The 19,728-nt window shown below is 40.2% G+C and overlaps 1 protein-coding gene across 1 annotated transcript in view; it reads left to right on the top strand.

Moving 5' to 3' along the window:
- Window positions 1–3,718: 3,718 nt before the first annotated feature.
- LOC106569067 (laminin subunit gamma-1) overlaps window positions 3,719–19,728 on the top strand; it is an 86,156-nt gene continuing 70,146 nt past the window's right edge. The window contains exon 1 of the mRNA XM_014140013.2: window positions 3,719–4,335. Coding sequence (XP_013995488.2) covers window positions 3,963–4,335 — 373 coding nt within the window. The 5' untranslated portion in view covers window positions 3,719–3,962. The remainder of the gene's footprint in view (window positions 4,336–19,728) is intronic.

Raw genomic sequence — 19,728 nt, 5'->3', positions numbered from 1 at the left:
GATTATGTAAATTGACTATCATTGTGCTGTGTTGTGCAGTGCTTAATGTATGTGACAGAAATTGCAACTTTAATTCATATTTCAGTATATCTTATTTTCATAAAATATCAGGAACAATGTCAATATCATTTGACATAATAGATTTCCACATTAAATTTCTAGTCTCCATCTGATAGCCATAGTGAAATTGTACACTGTGGTGGTACAACTACCTAAAGTACTGGTGACTACATCCAAACTTCTATTCTTGGTATGTCATACCAGACTCTTGCCGAGCAGAGTATATTTAACCTTGCTCCCTGAACCTACAGCACAGCAAAATTACTTTTGGTTCAGTTTTCCCCTTCCATTACTTAGGCAGGACAACAACCCTCCTGTTTAGCTCGAGCTTATGGGATTTCTTTACCAGACTTTGATTAGTTTCAATCAAAAATGTAGGTTTTAATGTGCAGCTCTGGATTTTGTTTTTGCCTCTGCTTCACACTGCCGAAGGTATTTTCACATATAGTCCAATCTCAGTTTGAGAGAATGCCAAGAGTGTGCAAAGCTGTCATCAAGGCAAAGGGTGGCTACTTTGAAGAATCTCAAATATAAAATATATTTTGATTTAAAACTTTTTGGGTTACTAAATGATTCCATGTGTTATTTCATAGTTTTGATGTCTTCACTATTATTCTACAATGTAGAAAATAGTAAAAATACAGAAAAACCCTGGAATGACTGGTACTGTACCTACTTACATTTTAGAAGCTAATAGATTGCATTTAGTTAAAACTCCCTAGAGTCGACTGAAGCACCGGTTTGTCAATCTACAGTTGAAGTCGGAAGTTTACATAAATCTTAGCCAAATACATTAGAACTCAGATTTTTCACAATTCCTGACATTTAATCCTAGTAAATATTCCCTGTCTTAGGTCAGTTAGGATCACCACTTTATTTTAAGAATGTGAAATGTCAGAATAATAGTAGAGAGAATTATTTATTTCAGCTTTTATTTCTTTCATCACATTCCCAGTGGGTCAGAAGTTTACATACACTCAATTAGTATTTGGTAGCATTGGCTTTAAATTGTTTAACTTGGGTCAAACGTTGCGGGTAGCCTTCCACAAGCTTCCCACAATAGGTTGGGTGAATTATGGCCCATTCCTCCTGACAGAGCTGGTGTAACTGAGGCAGGTTTGTAGGCCTCCTTGCTCGCACACGCTTTTTTAGTTCTGCCCAAAAATGTTCTATAGGATTGAGGTCAGGGCTTTGTGATGGCCACTCAAATACCTTCTTGACTTTGTTGTCCTTAAGCCATTTTGCCACAACTTTGGAAGTATGCTTGGGGTCATTGTCCATTTGGAAGACCCATTTGCGACCAAGCTTTAACTTCCTGACTGATGTCTTGAGATGTTGCTTCAATATATCCACATAAATTAACTTCCTCATGATGCCATCTATTTTGTGAAGTGCAGCAGTCCCTTCTGCAACAAAGCAAGCCCACAACATGATGCTGCCACCCCCGTGCTTCACGGTTGGGATGATGTTCTTTGGCTTGCAAGCCTCCCCCTTTTTCCTCCAAACATACTGATTGTCATTATGGCCAAAAAGTTAGATTTTTGTTTCATCAGACCAGAGGACATTTCTCCAAAAAGTACGATATTTGTCCCCATGTGCAATTGCAAACCGTGGTTCGGCTTTTTTATGGCGGTTTTGGAGCAGTGGCTTCTTCCTTGCTGAGCGGCCTTTCAGGTTATGTCAATATAGGACTTGTTTTACTATGGATATAGATAATTTTGTACCTGTTTCCTCCAGCATCTTCACAAGGTCCTTTGCTGTTGTTTTGGGATTGATTTGCACTTTTCGCACCAAAGTACGTTCATCTCTAGGAGACAGAACACGTCTCCTTCCTGAGCGGTATGACGGCTGCGTGGTCACACTGTTTTTATACTTGCATACTATTGTTTGTACAGATGAACGTGGTACCTTCAGGCATTTGGAAATTGCTCCCAAGGATGAACCAGACTTGTGGAGGTCTACAACTTTTTTTTCTGAGGTCTTGGCTGATTTCTTTAGATTTTTCCATGATGTCAAGCAAAGAGGCACTGAGTTTGAAGGTAGGCCTTGAAATACATCCACAAGTACACTTCCTATTGACTAAAATGATGTCAACTAGCCTATCAGAAGACATCATTTTCTGGAATTTTCCAAGCTTTTTAAAGGCACAGTCAACTTAGTATATGTAAACTTCTGACCCACTGGAATTGTGATACAGTGATACCTATATGTGAAATCATCTGTCTGTAAACAATTGTTGGAAAAATGACTTGTGTCATGCACAAAGTAGATGTCCTAACTGACTTGCCAAAACTATAGTTTGAGAAGAAGACATTTGTGGAGTGGTTGAAAAACGAGTTTTAATGACTCCAACCTAAGTGTATGTAAACTTCTGACTTCAACTGTAAGTATCATGATAAAAAATCCCTTTAAAAATCTGTCTGTTTAAGCTAGAAATATCAGTTTTTTTTGCATTTGATGCATCTCAATCCACCACATCTGCCTATGTTGCAGTTTGTAGTATTTCCGCATCTGTGGTGAAAGGTGTAATGCGGCGTTTGTCAGACCATGGGACATCCCAAAAATGTTCTCACGAAAACTACTGTAGCGTCCAAAAGGTTTGACCTACATCTATTATGATCACTGTATGGAAAGGGGAGACTCTCACGAACACGATGGTCGTCTCCCACAAGTGTCAGGGAACTCGTCAGAGGTCGGTACTGTTGATTAGCCAACTTCTGTTTGTAGCGTCCGAACCATTTGGGTTACAAGCTAATGTGACCCTACTGTGGAAAGGGGAGATTCTTACAAACACAATGTTGTTCTCTGTTTTGCTCAAGACCCCCACAAGTGTCATGGGACTCATCTGAAGGTAACCAGTACCGGTTTTCAAAACATTTATGGAAGTATGGTAGTGTTGTACCTACCCAAAATAGGAGTTAAATATGTTTAATAATAAACATTTCCTGAGCGTTCCTATATCCTAGATATAGGACAGACACTTCAAAACCTTGTTTCTTATAATACATTTCTTTACTGTGTATTTTGCAATTTATGAACATGTTATTCAAGGCCATATTCAATATTTTATTAAATAATTTTGTACTTTTTTACACCTAAAATTCGAAATCAAATAGCTAAATCCCCCGCATCATGGCTTAGACTTTTAAGTATTCAAAGATGAGGCATAATAATTACAATTTTAATAATTATAATTTACCAGGTTCTGTAAAGCAATTGTAATGACAGTCCACCACAACATACCCAAGAGTTTCCTGATTAGCAAAGGGTAGTCTGTGTTTAATTTCATTTTGTATTATTAACACAGTTTGAGATCATTGTGAGTGGATTTCGCCACTGGTTGACATTTTAGTCGCAACAAAGAAATAATCTTACCCACTACAAGGCATTGAAAAACGTTTTGTTTGTCTATTGTGCTGTATTGAATGTTTACTCTTCCTGTGCGGCTTTGCGTTTCTGGCAGACTATTACCACAGTCAAGGGTGCAAAACTAAAACAGAGGGGTGTCTATAATAATTTTATGATGTTACGCCCACTTCTGTCCATCCTCTGGGCTGCATCCATTCGTTCCTCATCAAAGCATCCTCCATACGGAAGTCAACGTCGTTTTTTCGTGACTTGCGCAGTAGCTGCTAGGGTGTAGTCGGATAGTTCCCCCCCTTCTGAAGTTTCTCAATGGCGGTGGACACAAAGCACTGAAACCGTGGGAGTCTGGGAAACAGAAAGAAGGGTGCGCGAGTGCAAGGAGGAGAATTCGAAAAAAACTCATTTGTAAAAGAGAAGATATTGAAAGAGTTTAACGCATGGTTTTACTTGTTTTGTAAATATAAAAGTTCGAAGGTGTAGAGGGATTCGTGTAGCTGTAGTTAAAGTTTTGAACTTTTGCTTTAGACGGGCTGAGAATGCGTTGGTTTATTCAAGTTGTGTTTTCATTGACTTGTTTGGCTATATGTAGCCACAGTGCTATGGATGAATGCACTGATGATTCGAGTCGGCCTCAGCGATGCATGCCAGAGTTTGTCAACGCTGCTTTCAATGTCACTGTGGTAGCTACCAATACTTGTGGCTCTCCCCCAGAAGAATACTGTGTACAAACCGGGGTTACGGGGGTCACCAAGTCGTGCCACATCTGCGATGCCAGCGATCGTAGACAACATCACAGTGCTGTGTACCTCACCGATTACAACAATCAACAGGACACCACCTGGTGGCAAAGTCAGACTATGTTAGCGGGCATCCAGTATCCAAACTCAATCAATCTATCTCTTCATCTTGGTAAGTGTTTGATTATGTTTAAAACACATGAAAAAATGCATCATGTTTTTTAGCTACCTTAACAGCACTATTCACCATCTCATCTGCATACCGATTAGGTGGTGGGGATTTAAGTCTGAGAAGAGATTGATTTCGAAACAAGTCACTGTCAATCATAAACCACGAACAGAATAGAGTTATGTTGCAATTTGAAAACGAATCCTAGCTGAAGAGCTGAGATTTGCAACAATGTTTCAAATAACGTCTGGCAATCACACTGACTGCTTAGTTTTTTTGTGGCAGGCATGAGACAGTTATGAAAGTTACTAATATATTCATAAAATAGATATTTGCGTGTCCTTTGTATATTCCGATTTTGTATATATATAGTTGTCATGCTCTCCGTGCCTTACATTTAGACAGAGGAATATATTTCTGATAATTAGTTATTCTTTTATATAACGTGATTTACGCAAGCTGCCGCGCCAAAAGTTTGGTTCACAGCTAAAAGTTCTAGCCTTGACTAAGAAGATGGGGTGTTTCTTTAGCTCTATCTGTGTATAATGAGTATTGTAGGGATTTTGTAATGCATGCCAGGTGAATGGACGATGAAGCCAGACATAAGTTTGAGTGGGGGTCACATCATGTTGTGGAGAAGACCCATTTACAAGCCATAACTCCTTCGGGTTCATGATTGTAATGGGAATATTCGAAGGCTTTTCCAGAGATTACTTCAGAAGATAAACTTTACATAAGATATTTATGAGAAATGTTTTTGTCTATAAACCCAGCACTACTGTTTTTAAATAGTTATAGACATTCTTGAGCGGTTTAGTCATAGGTCTCGTTGTAGCTTCTTTGTAACCTAAGGTAGCAAACTTTGATAAACTGGTGGAGGCTGTAGTCGCCTATTCTATAAATGGACACAACGTTGGTGTAAACTGCACTTTGTCTAGTTAATTATAATTATTCTTAACTTTAAAAAAAATAGTTTTGAAACAAAAACTAACGTTATTGTTTTGGCGGACTACACGTTCCTCTATATAACACAGTCCAAGCACAATACACTTCAGTAGGCCAGAGATCAACAACTAGATTCAGATTTTTTTATTTTTTTTTTTTGTGGATGGTCAATTACAAATAATTTTTAGGGTGAAATTCACCACATGAATCCTAAACAGATATAATATTAAACTAAAACATAATTTAAAACCTTGCTTCTGTTTGTATACAATCACACATCTCTCTCTTATGAGTGGGGATACTTTGAAACAGATTTCCAAAATTCTAATCCCTTGGAGTTGATTTACTGGTGTTTTTAGATTTATGTCCAACAATAAAATGTAGTATTTGAATTTATAAAAAAAAAAATGTTTTGCTCTGTTCCGTGTGATTGCAGTATCTATTTGATGCACAAAGAGGGAGATTAGATTAAGCTCTGTAAAATGTCATTGTTCCCTTTGTGAAGTAGCACTCAAGATTACAATTCCTATTGACTATTGGTATTACCTAAACTCCTGGTTCAATGAGCTCTAACATTTAGGATTGTTGATACTGTCTTACTGATATTATTAGTGTGCTTGCTAGAAATGGCAAGGACACTACTGTTATCTGACATGCCTTTCAAGCTTAAGTTGTTGATATTAATAAACGTGAAGCAGTACGTGGGGAAAAAGTGAAACGTTTCTGTACAATCATATTCTCTCAACGTATTTCCTGCATTGATTTGTTGGCAACATTGAGCTTTTAATATAATTTTATTTTTGACTTAGTCCTATTAATACATTACCTCACAAGAGCCCTCAAGGCTGGCACTCTTGGCATGAAGTGACCTCTGCTAGTGTCCCATTATCACTCTACAGTCATGAGTTCACTGATTAGATTGTTCACATTTCGCAAATCACAGAATTTCTGCCAACCAAGCAAAATCATATTGTGGAGGAGGTGATTCTGAGGGAATGGGAAAGAATGCGCTTGAGCACCTATTCTGCTTGTCAGCCACTCAAAGCCACAATGGCAGATGTGGCCGGCCTGTCTTCCTCTTTTTAAGTTAGGCAGGCCTCTGTTTACATTTTGTTTGCCAACCTTTGTTTGAAGGAAACATTGACTTCACTCCAAGTTTGGTTGTAGATAGTTGACTTGTTGAAGTCAAATCAAATCTTTTAATTCACAATCATGCTTGTGTAGGCATGCGTTTGATCTTATTCTCCAGAGAATAATTGGTCCAGATGGCTCAATCGGTTCAACCACAATACCAGCAACTTCAAGCAGTTTGTGGTTTAATTTCCACATAGGCTGAATCTACTGAGTATGTGTGTTAATGGTAATTCACTTAAAACAGGTTAAATTACCACATTTTTGTTAAGATTTAAGCTTTTGTTTTTATCTATTCAAGGCTTTGATTACTTGCATGTCTGTATGCCTTTGAAGGGCTAGTTTGGGCAGGAAGAAGGCATGTCCCGACTTGAAAACACACGAGACATTTAACTAGAGGTTGAAGATGTGGGGCTAGTAGCAGGTAGAGGTAGAATTAGGAAAGAAATAAGAGAGCAGGGGGTATACTGAACAAAAAAAATATAAGCGCAACATGTAAAGTTTTGCTCCCATGTTTCATGAGGTAAAATAAAAGATCACTGAAATGTTCCATATGAACAAAAAGCTTATTTCTCTAAAATGTTGTGAACTAATTTGTTTACATCCCTGTTAATGAGCTTTTCTCCTTTGCCAAGATAATCTATCCATCTGACAGGTGTGGCATATCAAGAAGCTGATTAAAAAGCATGATCATGACCCAGGTGCACTTTGTGCTGAGGTCAGTATATGGCCACTCTAAAATGTGCAGTTTGTCACACAACACAATGCTACAGATGTCTCAAGTTTTGAGGCAGCGTGCAATTAGCATACTGACTGAATGTCCACAATTGCTGTTGCCAGATAATTTAATGTTAATTTCTCTACCATAGGCCGCCTCCAACGTTGTTTTAAAGAATTTGGCAGTACCTCCAACCGGCCTCACAACTGCGGACCACGTTTTTGGTGTGTGGGCGAGCCTTTTGCTGATGTTAAAGTTATGAACAGAATGCCCCGTGGTGGTGGGGTTATAGTATGGGCCGACATAAGTTACAGACAACGAATACAATTGCATTTTATCGATTGCATTATGAATGCAAAGATATAACGTGACGAGATCCTGAGGCCCATTGTCGTGTCATTCATCTGCTGCCATCACCTCATGTTTCAGCATGATAATGCAAGGATCTGTACGCAATTTCTGGAAGCTGAAAATGTCCCAGTTCTTCCATAACCTGCATACTCACCAGACATGTCACCCATTGAGCATGTTTGTGATGCTCTGGATCGACGTGTACGACGGCATGTTTCAGTTCCCGCCAATATCCAGCACAGCCATTAAAGAGGAGTGGGACCACATTCCACAGGCCGCAATCGACAGCCTGTGAAGGAGATGTGTCGCACTGCATGAGGCAAGTGATGGTCACACCAGACACTGACTGGTTTTCTGATCCAAGCCCCTAACTTTTTTTTTAAGGTATCTGTGACCAACAGATGCATATCTGTAATCCCAGTCATGTGAAATCCGTAGATTATGGCCTAATGAAATTTATTTCAATTGACTGATTTCCTTGTATGAACTGTAACTCAGTAAAATCTTAAATTGTTGAATTTATATTTTTGTTCAGTATAAAAAGAGAAAAGATGTAACGATCTGTTATGTAGCAAATAGGCAGATGTTCTAATTGAACTCGACAGGCTTTCTAGTACAGTGTCCTCCACTCCTGAATCCCTATCCCTCAAATACATGATGATGACGCCATATAAATAAGGAGGCTGGTCTCACATTTCTGTATTGCAAGTTCAGGAGTGTTAATTTTAACAAATTCTGTTCCCCAGTTTACCCTACATGTTGAAGAGTGATGAATATTTATGATGTGCCCATTTGAGTGGAATTTTCTTCACCTATTCCCTGAAATGTCAGTGTCTATAAAGAATGTGAACAATGAGGGAGACGTCCCCTTGAGGATGTTGTTTCAAATGTACTTTTTTAAAGGCATTTCTAAAGGTCCTTAAATGGGAAGCTTTTTCCTAAATAGCATGTATTCCCCCTGCTTAGGCTATTAACAGTGCACACATGGTTGCCAAGGTTGGTTACAATTATTATTCTAAGAGGCAACACCATAATTTAGTAAAGTGAAACAAACAAAGCAAACTGAACAATCTTTTAACAATTCTGTACTCTTATGAACGTGCAGTGAACACCTGCAGGATATGAACAGTTCTGCCTATTGTCCACATAACAATCATAAAGTACCATATTAACCCAAGATAGTGACTGATTTGATTGTGGCACGTTTAAAAAAAAAAAAGCATACATTCTTGTGTACTTCATAGATTAATGCTGCACCATTACAAGATTGCTTTCAGTGTACAGGTATTGACCAAATCTTCTGCTACTGAAGTTGTGCTTCAACTCTGTATGTTCTATCCTGTGTAGGCCTACATCCATCTGAAAGCATTCAGTATCAGGATATGAAAAACTCTCCACCATAATTTACCCCTTTGTTTTGTTAATGTGACATATATATATTAGTCAAATGTAATATATGTCTTTCTCAGTATGTGAATCCTGTTCTTGGATTCTCCTGTGATCTGGGAGGGGGTTAATGGCTATAGCTCTGGCCACTAGCACACAGGAAGTGGTTCGTCTGTCCCAGAGATGAAATGGTGCACAGCAGTGTGGGAAAGCCAGGAGGAGTATTTCTCTGGCCCCTGTGGACTCTAGTCATGTTCTTTATAGGCTTTCCCAAACACTATGAAAGACAGTCATTTTTTTAAGACAGACCAGCTGTTGCAAATTATACCAATCTTAAAGTGCAGTGGGGACGAGACGTCATCCTGGTTAGAACCTGGTTAGATTGTTTTGCCGGTGAAGGAATGATCTCAGCGTGGGAACCTTGTATTTCTAACGCCCTAGGTCAGGGTTCCGCAACTGGCATCCCACGGGTGATTTAAAAAAAATGTTTATTTTTATTATTTAACCCCCCCCCCAAGTTTTCTGACCAAAAAAAACAATTAAAAACAAACCTTTAAAAACACCAGCAAATCAGCTCCAAATTATTTTATTTTTGGAAATATGTTCCAAAGTATTCCCACGCATAGTAGAGTGATATGTGATTGTATACAAATGTAAGCAAGGTTTGAAATTATTGTTTTAGTCAAATATTATATATGTTCTTCATGCAGTTCAGTTGATGATCCTTGCTCTAGGTTTTGCTGAAGATCACAAATGTGTGTGTCTGAATAACATTTAGGATTAGAAAAGGCGTAGATACGTTTAACAAAGGATGCAAATGATTAAGTGGCAAAGTGACAATAAGCTCCGAAACCCAATCTACTGTACATATCCCAGTAATGAAGCTCTGTGGGTGTATGTGCACAGGTTTGTTTTAATCAGTTGAATGTTGTTTTGCAATAAGATGGACCACTAGGCTATTTGTTATGAGTTGTGTTTAGGGAGGTGAATTTGAAGAGTTGAAAGGATTGCACTCACTGTTACCCTTTTCCCCTCTGTATACAGTTTTCAGTAGGCCTATATTGTATTGTGACTTATAAAACAAGGCAACAGTAAACAGTTTGTCCAATACGAATGATGCAGGGCCACCCCCTTGGGCCAATTGAGATCGCGTGTGACCAACATATTTCAGTTAATTACTATAGCTCCTGCTTTGGGCCAATCTGTCATTTTGTAAATGCAGGATCTCTCTGGCAAGACTCATCATTCACCCAAGTTTTGTCAAAATCAGCCCAGAACTGTCTGAGTTCACGTTTGACGAACAAACAGAGACAAATCCACAGTCCCTTTCCCGATTTTTATCGTGGGGGAGAATGTTTTGAAATGTGAAGAAACATGTCCTATTGGACTTTACGGACTCACCCAGCCATTTCTTTTCAGCCACAGGACACATGTTTATAGAGAGGATGTTGAATACACCCGTAAAACAATATATATATATCTATATCTATCTATATATATATCTAATATATATATATATCTATATATTGGTAATTACTGTCTTATTTTCCACAAACAGTTCAGAGACTTCAAAGAACTGTATGGAGGTATTAAAGTGAGTAACTGATCCTGCTGCTATTACCCATTACATTACCAGTCTAAGTACAGCTGTTTTCACGTGTAAGTGGAGGATTCATGTGACAGTCAGGTTCGTATGGTATTTCACCACTTTTTTCTTCAAACACAGCAGAGGCAAAGAAATGCAATAGAATGTAAATAGCTGGTAATTAACATGGGGAATACAGTGCCTTTGGAAAGTATTCCAGACCCCTTGACCTTTTCCACATTTCTTTACGTTACAGCCTTATTCTAAAGTGTATTACATTTTCCCCCCCTCATCAATCGACACACTACCCCATAATGACAAAGCAAAAACTGGTTTTTAGAAATGTTTGCAAATTTATAAAAAACTGAAATATCACATTTCTATAAGTATTCAGACACTTTATGCAGTACTTTGTTGAAGCACCTTTGGCAGTGGTTACAGCATCAAGTCTTCTTGGGTATGACACTACAAGTTGTCACACCTGTATTTGGGGAGTTTATCCCATTCTTCTCTGTAGATCCTCTCAAGCTCTGTCAGGTTGGATGGGTAGCTATGCTGCACAGCTATTTTCAGGTCTCTCCAGAGATGTTCAAGTCCGGGCTCTGGCTGGGCCACTCAAGGACATTCAGAGACTTGTCCCGAAGCCACTCCTGTTGTCTTGGCTGTGTGCTTAGGGTCATTGTCCTGTTGGAAGGTGAACCTTCATCCCAGTCTGAGGTCCTGAGCGCTCTGGAGCAAGTTTTCATCAACGATCTCTCTGTACTTTGCTCCGTTCATAATTTCCTCCATCCTGACTCGTCTCCCAGTTCCTACCTCTGAAAAACATCCTCACAGCATGATGCTGCCACCACCATGCTTCACCGTAGGGATGGTGCTAGGTTTCCTCCAGATGTGACGCTTGGCATTCAGGCCAAAGAATCTTGTTTCTCATGGTTTGAGACTCTTTAGGTGCCAATTGGCAAACTCCAAGCGGGCTGTCATATGTCTTTTACTGAGGTGTGGCTTCCGTCTGGCCACTCAACTTGAAATCGGTCAACCTCTAGTATTCTTAACAATCGGTAATCTGCATTTTTGGACGCCGATTACAATGCACTCCACGAGGAGACTGTGCGGCAGGCTGACCACCTGTTTAGCGAGTGCAGCAAGGAGCCAAGGTAAGGTGCTAGCTAGCATTAAACTTTTCTTATTAAAAACAATCAATCTTAACATAATCACTAGTTAACTACACATGGTTGATGATATTACTAGTTTAACTAGCTTGTCCTGCGTTGCAAATAATCAATGCGGTGCCTGTTAATTTATCATCGAATCACAGCCAACTTCGCCAGGTGACGGGTGATGATTTAACAAGCGCATTCACGAAAGAAGAACTGTCATTGTACCTAACCATAAACATCAATACCTTTCTTAAAATCAATACACAAGTATATATTTTTTTAAACCTGCATATTTAGTTAAAAGAAATTCATGTTAGCAGACAATATTAACTAGGGAAATTGTGTCACTTCTCTTGCGTTCTCTGCAAGCGGAGTCAGGGTATATGTAGCAGTTTGGGCCACCTGGCTTGTTGCGAACTGTGTGAAGAACGTTTCTTCCTAACAAAGACCGTAATTAATTTGCCAGATTTTTACATAATTATGACTTTGAAGGTTGTGCAATGTAACGGCAATATTTAGACTTATGGATGCCACCCGTTCGATAAAATACGGAACGGTTCCGTATTTTACTGAAAGAATAAACGCTTTGTTTTGAAAATGATAGTTTCCGGATTTGACCATATTAATGACCTAAGGCTCATATTTCTGTGTGTATATTATAATTAAGTCTATGTTTTGATATTTGATAGAGCAGTCTGACTGAGTGGTGGTAGGCAGCAGCAGGCTCGTAAGCATTCAGTCAAACAGCACTTTCCTGCGTTTGCCAGCAGCTCTTCGCAATGCTTGAAGCACAGTGCTGTTTATGACTTGAAGCCTATCAACTCCCTAGATTAGGCTGGGAATACTATAGTGCCTATAAGAACATCCAATAGTCAAAGGTTTATGAAATACAAATGCTATAGAGAGAAATAGTACTATAATTCCTATAATAACTACAACTTAAAACTTCTAAACTGGGAATATTGAAGACACATGTTAAAAGGAACCACCAGCTTTCATATGTTCTGAGCAAGGAACTTAAACGTTAGCTTTTTTTTACATGGCACATATTGCACTTTTACTTTCTTCTCCAACATTTTAGTTTTTGCATTATTTAAACCAAATTGAGCATGTTTCATTATTTTTTGGAGACTATAAATAGATTTTTATTTAAGTTAAAATAAGTGTTCATTGTTAGTTCAGTATTGTTGTAATTGTCATTATTACAAATGTGTGTATATATAAATAAAAAAATCGGCCAATTAATCGGTATTCTACCATAAAGGGCTGATTGGTGGAGTGCTGCAGAGATGGTTGTCCTTCTGGAAGGTTCTCCCATCGGGTACTTGGCCACCTTCCTGACCAAGGCCCTTCTCCCCCGATTGCTCAGTTTGGCAGCGTGGCAAGCTCTAGGAAAAGTCTTGGTTGTACCAAACTTCTTCCATTCAAGAATAATGGAGACCACTATGTTCTTGGGGACCTTCAATGCTGCGGACATTTTTTGGTACCCTTCCCCAGATCTGTGCTTTCGACACAATCGTGACTCGGAGCTCTACGGACAATTCCTTTGACCTCATGGCTTTGTTTTTGCTCTGAAATGCACTGTCAACTGTGGGACCTTATATAGGCAGGTGTGCCTTTCCAAATCATGTCCAATCAATTGAATTTACCACCGGTGGACTCCAATCAATTTGTAGAAACATCTCAAGGATGATCACTGGAAACAGGATGCACCTGAGCTCAATTTTGAGTCTCATGGCAAAGGGTCTGAAAACTTGTGTAAATAAGCTATTTCTGTTTTTTTTAACAGAAATGTGCAAATTTGCTAAAATTGCTAAAAACATGTTTTCGCTTTGTCATTATTGTGTAGATGGCTGCAAAAAAAAAAATGTTCATCAATTTTAGTATAAGGCTGTAGGGTAACAAAATGTGTAAAAAGTCTAGGGGTCTGAATACTTTCCGAAGGCACTATCTGGGGAATATTTTCTCGCAAGCATGATAGCTGCTTTTACTGTAACAGTTGTTCTCAAAGTAACAGTGAATAAGCACTTTTATTGATGTATGTAATGTTAATGTTTTTTGGTTTGTTTTTAATCATAGATGTTAGGTATTTACAGCAGGTGTCGAGTTGATATTTTGTGTATCAAATCAAAGTTTTTGTCATGTGCGCCGAATACAACAGGTACCTGTTCACCTTACAGTGAAATACTTACTTAGAGGCCCTAACCAACAGTGACATTTTTAAGTAAAAAATAGGTATTAGGTAAACAATACTTAAGTAAAATAACGGTAGCGAGGCTATATACAGGTGGTACCGGTACAGAATCAATATGCGGGGGCACTGGTTAGTCGGGCTAATTGAGATAATATGTACATGTAGGTATAGTTTAAGTGACTATGCATAGATGATAAACAGAGTTTAGCAGCAGCATAAGAGGGTTGGCGTGGGGTGTGGCGGGACACAATGCAAATAGTCCGGGTAGCCATTTGATCACCTGTTCAGGAGTCTTATGGTTTGGGGGTAAAAGCTGTTGAGAAGCCTTTTGGTCCTACACCTGGCGCTCCGGTGCCACTTGACATGCGGTAGCAGAGAGAACAGTCTATGACTGGGGTGGCCTTCCTCTGACACCACCTGGTACAGAGGTCCTGGATGGCAGGCAGCTTAGCCCCAGTGATGTACTGGGCCATAAGCACTACCCTCTGTAGTGTCTTGCCGTTGGAGGCCGAGCAGTTGTCGTACCAGGCAGAGATGCAACCAGTCAGGATGCTCTGTTGCAGCTGCAGAACCTATTTTGGATCTGAGGACCCATGCCAAATCTTTTTCGTTTCCTGAGGGGGAATAGGCTTTGTCGTGCCATCTTCACGACTGTCTTGGTGTGTTTGGATCATGATAGTTTGTTGGAGATGTGGACACCAAGGAACTTGAAGCTCTCAACCTGCTGCACTACAGCCCCGTCGATGAGAGTGGGGGCATGCTCGGTCCTCCTTTTCCTGTAGTCCACAATCATCTCCTTTGTCTTGATTAAGTTGAGGGATAGGTTGTTATTCTGGCACCACACGGCCAGGTCTTTGATCTCCTCCCTAAATGCTGTCTCGTCGTTGTTGGTGATCAGGCCTACCACTGTTGTCATCTGCAAACTTAATGATGGTGTTGGAGTCGTGACTGGCCATGCTGTTGTTGGTGAACAGGGAGTATTGGAGGGGACTGCGCACACACCCCTGAGGGGCTCTAGTGGTGAGGATCAGCGTGGCAGATGTGTTGCTACCTACCCTCACCACCTGGTGGTGAGGGTAGGAAAAAGTAAAATTCCACCACTTATCTCCTGACTTGTATTAGTTCCATTGTTATTCTAACAGGAAGTTGCAGAGGGAGGTGTTTTGTCCCAGGATCCTTAGCTCAGTGATGAGCTTTGAGGGCACTATGGTGTTGAACGCTGAGCTGTAATCAATGAATAGCATTCTCACGTAGGTGTTCCTTTTGTCAAGGTGGGAAAGGGCAGTGTGGTGGTCTGCTTGAAACATGTTGGTATTACAGACTGTCAGGGACATGTTAAATGTCAGTGAAGACCCCTGCTAGTTGGTCAGCACATGCCCGGAACACACGTCCTGGTAATCCATCTAGCCCTGTGGCCTTGTGAATGTTGACCTGTTTAAAGGTCTTACTCATGTCGGCTACAGAGAGTGTGGTCACACAGTCATCTGGAACAGCTGATGCTCTCATGCATTCTTTATTGTTGCTTGTCTCAAACCGAGCATAGAAGTGGTTTAGCTCGTCTGGAAGGCTTGTGTCACTGGGCAGCTCGCGTCTGTGCTTCCCTTTGTAGTCTGTAATAGTTTGCAGGCCCTGCCACATCCAACAACCGTCGGAGCCAATGTAATACGATTCAATCTTAGTCCTGTATTGGCGCTTTGCCAGTTTGATGGTTCGTTGGAGGGCATAGCGGGATTTCTTATAAGCTTCCGGGTTAGAGTCCCGCACCTTGAAAGCGGCAGCTCTAGCCTTTAGCTCAGTGCGGATGCTGCCTGTAATCCATGGCTTCTGGTTGGGGAATGTACGTACAGTCACTGTGGGGACGACGTCCTCAATGCACTTATTGATGAAGCCAGTGACTGATGTGGTGTACTCCTCAATGCCATCGGAAGAATCCCGGAACATATTCTAGTTTGTGCTAGCAAAACGGTCCTGTAGTTTAGCATCTGCTTCATCTGACCACTTTTTTATAGACTGAGTCACTGGTGCTTCCTGCTTTCATTTTTGCTTGTAAGCAGGAATTGGGAGGATAGAATTATGTTCAAATTTGCCAAATGGAAGGGAGGGAGAGCTTTGTACGTGTCTCTGTGTGTGGAGTAAAGGTGATCTAGAAATTTTTTTCTCCCTCTGGTTGTGCATTTAACATGCTGATAGAATTTTTGTACAACTGATTTAAGTTTCCCTGCATTAAAGTCCCTGGCCACTAGGAGCGCTGCCTCTGGGTGAGCGGTTTCCTGTTTGCTTATTTCCTTATACAGCTGACTCAGTGTGGTCTTAGTGCCAGCGTCCATCTGTGGTGGTAAATAAACAGCCACGAAAAATATAGATGAAAACTCTCTTGGCAAATAGTGTAGTCTTCAGCTTATCATGAGATACTCTACTTCAGGTGAGCAAAATCTAGAGACTTCCTTAGATTTCGTGCACCAGCTGTTGTTTACAAATATACAGACTGCTCCCCTTGTCTTAACGGGAGTCTGCTGTTCTATCTTGCCGGTGCAGCGTATATCCCACCAGCTGAATGTTATCCATGTCGTCATTCAACCACGATTCGGTGAAACATAAGATATTACAGTTTTTGATGTCCCGTTGGTAGGATATTCATGATCGTACCTTGTCTAATTTATTGTCCAATGATTGTACATTGGCAAGTAATACTGATAGTAAGGGCAGATTTCCCACTCGCTTTTGGCGTATCCTTACAAGGCACCCCGCCCTGTGTCCTCTATACCTGCGTCTCTTTCTCTTGCTAATGTATGGGATTTTGGCCTTGTCGTGTGTCTGAAGTACATCCTGTGCGTCCTGCTTGTTGAAGAAAAAATCTTTGTCTAATCCGAGGTGAGTGATCGGTGTCCTGATATCCAGAAGCTAATTTTTTGCTGTAAAATACGGTGGCAGAAACATTATTTACAAAATAAGTTACAGATAACATGGGGGAAAAAAACCACATAGTGGCACAATTGGTTAGGCGCCCGTAAAACGGCAGCCATTTCTTCCGGCGCCATCTTGAGACTATATTAGACAGTACTAGGCTTTGTGTGCCACTCACCAAGCTGCCTAGATTTATCCTAGAGAAGAGTAGCGTATTTGAACGATAATAACACATTTATTTAGACTCTCTTATTATGATTTGGCTGTACTGTATTCGAGTCCAGTTCACCAACGGTCACTTGAATTTCCGGCATACAAAAATCTGATTCCTTTGTCTGCCTGCCTGGCCAAACATGAGCTCTTCCTGTGGAACATCAAGGCCATTTCTTCACTTTGTTGTGAGATTCCCGCCTTTGTACAGCGGACCACCTGACTTCAGTGGCTGAGCACTTATATTTAGCCACACTCCGGTCTCAGTTCCTAGTTCATTTCACATGGAGTAGACACAGTCTTCATAAATTGAAGTGTAGGCTTTTCAAGTTGTCTCGTACACAAGTACACTGAAATGCCTTTTTTGCCAGCTCCAAACCCAACAATACAGTTATCGATATGAATGTAGCACAAAAAATAGCATAAGGTAGAACAAAAACACACGAGAAATAAGAAGAATTCGAGAAAGTAAGAAGCTATATACAGGGTCAGTTCCTATACAGTATTTACAATGTGCAAGCATACTGGTGATGGAGGTAGATATGTATAGGGGTAAGGTGACTAGGCATCAGGATATATGATAAACACTGTAGCAGTAGTGTAAATTCTGTCTGTCCATTAGGCAATATTGTGTGCCTCTTTCCTAAAACTGAACTTAAATATCTTGTTATATAGAAGTTTATTGGCTGCGTACACTGATTTGCAGACGTTATCACAGGTGCATTGAAATGCTTGTGTTTCTAGCTCCAACAGTGCAGTTATACCCAGCAATATAAAAAGTACACACAATCTACAAACTTTTAAATATAAAAGTTTTATAGGATGAGCCATGACTATAATACAGTATATACTGTACGTATAGAGTGTGAAACAGTATGTAAACAGCGGCAGGTATCCTAATGATTTGAGCGTTGGACAGGTAACCGGAAGGTTGCAAGATCGAATCCCTGAGCTGACAAGGTAAAAATCTGTCGTTCTGCGCCTGAACAAGGCGTTGAAAATAAGGATTTGTTCTTAACTGACTTGCCTAGTTAAATAAAGGGGAATCATTTTTTTAAAATTAAGTAACCAGTGTTTAATGACTGTTCATAGGGCAGCACTCTCTGAGGTAGAGTACCAGGTGGTAGCCTGCCAGAACAGTGACTAAGGTCCAGGTAGAAATACACCATGGAGTCTGCATTTGCGAGTTGGTTAGCCTTTGCTTTAACTATGTAGTATTATGTTGTTAGTGCAAGTAATTGAAGTATTCCTTAATATTAGTAATTGTAACTTAGATCTTAGGCTTATTTTATTTCAGTTAGATGTATTTGAGTTGATGACCACCCTTGGTGTGCAAATCACTGCTCAGGCTAACTTAGTTATTTTAAATATTGACAACCGGGAATAACCTTTCCAAGGACACATTATTAAAGAAAAGATTTAGCCATATCAGGTATTCTGCCAGTGGCAGTTTAAACTTGTAACTCTTTGAATAAACCTTCTCTCTATCAAAGGCCTTCCAGAGTCTGACGATGACAGTCCTATCTTTAGATCTGAGGCATGGGTGACCGCTCCCCACCTTCCCCTCCTAAAGTCCTACAACCTCACAAAACTATTTTCTTTACAAGGGGGAGGGGTTTTTCATTTGCAGGATTAGCCTTTTTGTTTGGTCATTCCTACCCGTCTGACCATATCGTCCCCTCTATCCCTCCAATCCTTCTCCCTTTCTCTCCTGAATCTCTTTGTTACTTTAATTTACCTGCCTGTCTTTCCATCTTATAGGAAAAGTCCCTCATGCACACCCCTCAAGACAAAACCCTTTCTTTTTGGAGACCTTACATTCTCAAGATTCATCCTGTGATGGGGATCCCTAAAAAGCTTAACTACAGCCTATGTTTGCTGTCCATTCATCAGTGTTTACTTTGAAGTTGAAACTTAACATTCTTGCTGCTCTGAGCTAATTAAAAAGCCAGTGGTAGGTTTAGGGGCAGTCCTTAGCACTGCCAAATCAAAGCGCCACCTCTTGCTCTTGAGGCTAGGCAACGTAGACATCGGGATCGGAGATAACCCCTCTTCTCAAAATATTGTTATTCTGAGGGCTGAGTTTCCGCTGAAACAGCCAAATGCTTTGGTTTGAGTTCCCTCTGCACACTGTACTTCAGGAAGGGCTGGATGTTCCACTCCTTATGGGAGATAAGGACGCTGTCCTGCTGGCCCATGATATTTAATTTCCCCACTACCCCAAAAAGAACTTGTACTTGGGTCATTCCATGTCATTTCAGTGAGCCATGACACCCACCATCTGATTGTGCTGAAGTTGTTTTCTGTAGTTAGAAATATTCCGGAAACATTATTTTGTTGCAATATAATTTGATCTCTGAGATATTAGGCTAATTGATTGTACCCAAATTGGGCATTTTAATTTATTGGATGAATTTAATATTCAATAATTATAGTACCTAACATCTGATTTGGACCAAACTTTTTTCAGACAATGTGTAAGACATGAGGAATCCAAAGAAGTGGTTAAAAGCCATCCACGTTCACCCCACACCAGTCCCTCCACAACAACAAGTGTTGTCTGTTTGACAAGGAGTATGGAGCTGTGGCTAGGAGTGTTTCTTCATCTTATTGTTAATGTTGCGACAGTTCGTTTCAGGTAACAGAACAAAATAGTCAGCACATAGTAACTTCTGATTTAGCTGTACTTTAATTAATGCAAACACGTGTGTGGTTCGTATATATACGGTCTCGCTGTTTTACCTCGCAGGGCAAAACAGAGAAGAGAACGACACCTCCTTTGTTCTCTCTTTTATTCTGACAGTTAGTTCCCGCT

Source organism: Salmo salar, chromosome ssa14, assembly GCF_905237065.1.
Source record: "Salmo salar chromosome ssa14, Ssal_v3.1, whole genome shotgun sequence".
In the NCBI taxonomy this organism is placed as follows: Eukaryota; Metazoa; Chordata; class Actinopteri; order Salmoniformes; family Salmonidae; genus Salmo; species Salmo salar.
The sequence above is the reverse complement of the archived record's forward strand: the minus strand, read 5'-3'. Positions and strand labels throughout refer to the sequence as shown.